At 40.3% G+C, this 5343-nt stretch overlaps 1 protein-coding gene across 1 annotated transcript; it reads left to right on the forward strand.

The window, feature by feature from the left end:
- Positions 1 to 2081: 2081 nt before the first annotated feature.
- LOC308133864 (uncharacterized protein) lies at positions 2082 to 4042 on the forward strand (the record flags this gene model as incomplete). The annotated part of the gene is made up of 2 exons (XM_080501388.1): positions 2082 to 2426; positions 3612 to 4042. 2 exons carry the CDS (start codon positions 2082 to 2084, stop codon positions 3930 to 3932), a joined length of 666 nt encoding a protein of 221 aa, XP_080357514.1. The 3' UTR covers positions 3933 to 4042.
- Positions 4043 to 5343: the final 1301 nt, after the last annotated feature.

Genomic DNA, 5343 nt, shown 5'->3' on the forward strand with positions numbered 1-5343 from the left:
GTTTTGTTTAATGTGACATCTGACACTCATTTCCATGCCCCCTCCCAGAGCGTTTTCATTTAAACATTGGCAACAACTCTGTGTTTATGAGTTGAATGCAATAAAACTTGTATTTTCATGCTGCCTATATAATCAGTGTTGACCCGTTAAATGGAGGTGTCTTGACTTTCTAGATCCTAATAATAACAGTTTTACATCTCCTGCTATCCCTATGTACGTGTGCAGTCTAGACGGTTATGTTATAATCGCCACTCTGACAGGGTGTGCGATCGCATGCAGTGTTCCTATAATAATAGCAGATGTCCTTGTAATTGGTGTTATCACTTGTGTGCTGCCTGTGTAATTTGTAATGTGCCACACGAGGAGTCCTCCAGGTGACACTTAGTGACTCCAGCAGAGATGTTTGATCCGTCACAACCAGGCATTGTGGCCTTCTCATGTAAATCTGATGCCCTCATGCAAGTATTCATCACACTTGGCCGAGGTGTTGGCCACCTGAAATGATTTAAATGAGCCTGCTTTAAAACTCCAGCCCTTTGATAACCACATGTTGTCCCCCGGTGCTACAGCCCGTAGAATTATCTAAATTAAAGCAGCACTGCAGGTTTGCGTAACAAATGTTTACACGTTTGCCGACATATAGCAGTTATTTCAACACATTAAACGTCTGTCTAGTTGTTGCACAAAACAACTACCTTTGTCAGGATGTTTAATTCATGTTTACTGGATATGTTAAAACAGATCAACCACAAGAGAGTTGTGTTATGAGGTTTATACCATAACCAGCCCCTCTTTTTTTTACATTCTGGCCGCCCAACTATTGTGTTTAAATTACTGATGTGTAAAAATTTTACAAACATAAAAGTTCTTAAAAAAAAACAAAAAAACCCAACACACAAAAAACATACCCAAGATGACATAAATAAGAATAAAATGCAATTATTCACGGAATTGTATGAAAACTGAGAACCCAAATCAACCACACAAAAGTCATGGGAGACTTTTTATTCAGTTTTCAAAAGGGAATCGTTAATTACTTTCATATTCCAAAAAAGTTAGAAAAAAAAAAACAACCCCTACATTCAGCTGATCATAGTTTACGGCTGGAAAAATCACGTCCACAGCAATAGTAGAAGACACATGGAAAGAGTAAAGACTCCATCTAGTGCACAAATATGTGAAATACAGCAGATCGGATGTCAAAAATCATTCCAATCGAGCGGAGCTGTTTTCCCCTATAAGCTTTTTTAAATGTAATTTATGTTTTATATATATATATAATTGTGTTACATTAACCATTTGCTGACACATTCTTCTTTTAAATAAGCCCTTTAAACATTATCATTTGCTCAGGCTTTCCATTGCACAATAGATTTCAGTTATTTTATATTTTAATAAAACCTTTTCTTTATATCTTCTCGGTTTTTTTTTTTTTATGTTTTTTTTTGGTTAATTTTGCTTTAATGTATTTCTTTTCTTACCATGTAAAGCACTGCCAACTGCCCAGTTTGTGAACTGTGCTACATACATATATTTCCCTTGCTATTTGTTTTTACAGCCCCCCCAGACATGGCATCTTGAATAGAACTTTAAATCGTGAGAGGGTCGTGACTTCAAACATTGGCCAGGCCTTACTGTGTGGAGTTTGCATGTTTTGTGCCATGTGTATGTGGTCCACACAAAGAAACCTTTACCTCCTGTGTCCATCACACACACACACACACACACACACACACACACACACACACACACACACACACACACACACACACACACACACACACACACACACACACACACACACACACACACACACACACACACACACACACACACACATACACACACAAATTCGATTAGATTGCCAATATTTAATAAACGTATTTGAACCCACTGTATTGTCGATAAGAGGCAGCTGCACTCCATCGTGTAAATAATTAAAAAATAATAATAAAGAAATAAAATAAATAGTTTTATTTTGAAGTCGTATCACTTCCTATTTCCGTCTGCGGGCAGAAGCGAAGCGGGGCCGACGTCTTCCGGCGAAGGGACGTCGCGAAGGACAAGTCCGAACAAAAACAATGAACGTGACGGAGAAGAAGTTGGCGGATTTGATCCGAGACCACCCGCACCTGTACGACCAGAGCCGGCGGGACTACAAGGACACCACGAAGGGCCAGCTGTCCTGGAAGGAGATCGCCGAGGCCATGGGGAAGCCGGAGGAGGAGGTGAGGCAGAAATGGAAAAACCTCCGCGACAAGTTCTGCAAGGCGAAGAAGCGGCTGGTGAAGAGAAGCTTCCCGACGCGGGACGACGACGACGAGAACCCGGCCGAGCGACACGTCCCGGTGCTTTACAACCAGCTGGCCTGGCTGGCTGCTTATGTCAAACCCCGGGTGGAGAGAGGCGCCAAGGAGCCCGACGAGGTGCGGCTTCAATACGTCCATGTCTCGAGTGCAGTAAGCCTGATAAACGGAGCTTTGAGAACCGGCTGCCGCGTCGGACCTGGCAAACCCAGGGCGCAGCCCCACGTGTGGCCCTTCAGCTCTGCTCCATCGGCCCCAATACAATTATATTTACTGTTATTATTGGCTTTGTCACGTCTAAAATGATCACATTCTTCACATCATATACCAATATTGTGTATCGCATTATTTACCTTATAAAACTGAGGTGAGATGATTAATTAAAAAAAGAAACAGTACTCATTGAAATGTAATTATGATTTCCAGAAAAAGCCCTGGGAAAGCTAAGGTGACACAGAGCAACAATAGCTCATAAAAATTGTAAAAAAAAAAAAAGCTTTGTATCGAGAGTTGTTTCTTATTGAGCAAAAGTCAAGTCAACATATGTCTCGGCCCTTAATAGTAAAGCAAATGTTTCACGTGGCCCTTTGGGAATATTAGTTGGCCATCCCCGATGTACATCACACCAGTTTATTTTCAAACTGGATAAAAATAGATCTACCTTTAATACAGACAGGTGCAGTCAATTGTTTGTGTACAGTGAGACTTCCCAGGAGACCTCTTATAAAAGACGTTTTCTAAGCACAATACACACACAAAAATCACTATATATATTTAGAATCAGAATTTATCAATGCTCTTGTTTTCCTAAGTGATTCTATGGGAAGTACAGAAAAGCGTCGAAGAAGATACTTTTCTTTCTTCATATTCCCCCACATAGAAATATTATGATTTCACTTTTTTATTCATGTGTTTATTGCATTGATATTGATTTAGCAAAGCATGTTTTTTACTTGACCTTTAATTGTGCCAATATTGATTTGATTCAAGTTGCACCTAAAACATCAATAATTATCAGTTTGGTGAAGTATTTATTGTTTGAGTAAGACATCAAACCTAATTCTTTAGGTGTCCACTTGGTTTCCTACAAATCAAATGAATGCCAGAAACTTAAATATAAAAAATGCAATCTTTGACAATATATATATATTTTTTAAATCCAGTGCATTCAATTAAGTAGAAACCCAGTTAAAGCACACCGGTTTATTTCTTTACCCATTTGTCAATACGTTGTCGGTTTTAATTGCCCCCTGTCAGTAGTCATCAGTTTGCCTAACTTGTCTGTGCTGTTTTCCTGTGTCACAGGCAGCCGCGGGTGCAGACGATGGAGAAAAAGATCAAGACAAAGACGAGAAGGCGTCCCTGCCGGTGGTCAGCACGAGTTTTCTGGAGTCGTGTCCAGCCGGCCATCAGGATATGGGCGTTCCTCATAAACGCAAAAGGCAAACGGTGACGGAGACGGAGATCAGCCCTGCAGACGCTCTGAGCAGCATCAGAGACGAAGACGAACTGTTCCTGCTCAGCCTCCTGCCCTCCATAAAGAGACTCACCATTAAGAAGAGAATGGAGGTGCGGATGAAATTCCAGCAAGTGCTTTACGCTGCGGAGTTCGAGGACCAACATTAACACAAAGCATGTAAATCTGTTGATTTTTAGTGCATATTTATTTTTGTACCGCCTTCCCTGTTGAAATATAACAACATAGTGCTCTTAATTTCTATGTAGCAGACATTATTTTGTTACCAGCTGACATGAAATTCCTAATTTTTAAAGCTTTTATGATGAAGATAAATGTTTTTGTGGTGTTTCTTTATTTACATTGTGTTGTGTTTTGATTACATTGATATGCTGATTTCATATCGAATGCACAGAAGACACCCACTCATCATTTCAAGTATTTTGTTATTCTGACCACTGATTGAATACAGCACAGAACCTCCTGACACACAAAGACTGAACAAAACACATTCAGATTAATGCCAACTTCACATAAAATAAACGATTGTCCGTTTCTCTTGGTCAAACCTATAACTTATGAGTGATAATGGCATTGTCAGATAGGATTCAGCTCTTTTCTTCTAGGACGCAGCTCTGCTGCTCAGCACTCAAGGGCTTTCCAGTGTTATGTGATTTACTGCAAATAGTCATTGTTACAGTAGATAAATAATTAATCAACCAACAAATGTTCTTTCTTCTGTGTTTAGTTTCCGTTTTCACATTTCTGTAATGGAACTATATTAATATGATTGATCTTTGTTTGTTTTTGTTTTTACTTAAATGAGATTCCTCAATTACATTTAGTGGAAAATTCCAAAGATCCTTTAATGAAAGTTATTCCCATTTATTCACAAAATGACCATTTGTCATAGTTATCTTTTTTTTTTTTTTTCAGGATTGTCTACATTTTTACTGAGGCGAATTTCCTGCTTTAATTTTCTCAGCTGCACAGTCATTCACCTCCAAACACAACCAATCTCTTTTCTGCCCTCCCTCTTCATCTCGTCTGATTGGACGATCACAGACGCAACCTTCCTCTCTAATGTTCAGAAACCCTTATTCAAAAAAAAAAAAAAAAAGATGTATGGTTCCATTCATGCTTTTATGTATTCCATTCATCTCCTCTGTACGTGAGGCCGATCTGCTCGCTTGTATACAAACGCATGTATGTGCAACTCTGGATTGACTCTCGCCTCCTGCACTGTATTTCTATGGCCTCGCCTCTCTGTTTATCCCCCTTAACTCACCCCCTCCCCTCCCTCAGCCTCTTCTGTGTTACTCCCAAACCCCTCCCCTCCCTCAGCCTCGCTCCTTTCTTGCCATTGGGTGCTGTGTGGGGTGATGCTTGTGGTTTCTGTCCGCGACATCCCCAGAGCGTGTACCGGCTTTCTGCTTACATCCACTCATGATGGTACTGCAGGACCTGGAGGATAGACAGATAGATAGATGGATAGATGGATTGATGCTGATGTGTTTATCATGGAATATCTGGGAGAAGCTGTCTTTGCTGTAACAACTGGACAGACTCGGACTCGAAGCG

Source organism: Blennius ocellaris (genome assembly GCF_963422515.1).
Source record: "Blennius ocellaris genome assembly, chromosome: 1".
Classification (NCBI taxonomy): domain Eukaryota; kingdom Metazoa; phylum Chordata; class Actinopteri; order Blenniiformes; family Blenniidae; genus Blennius; species Blennius ocellaris.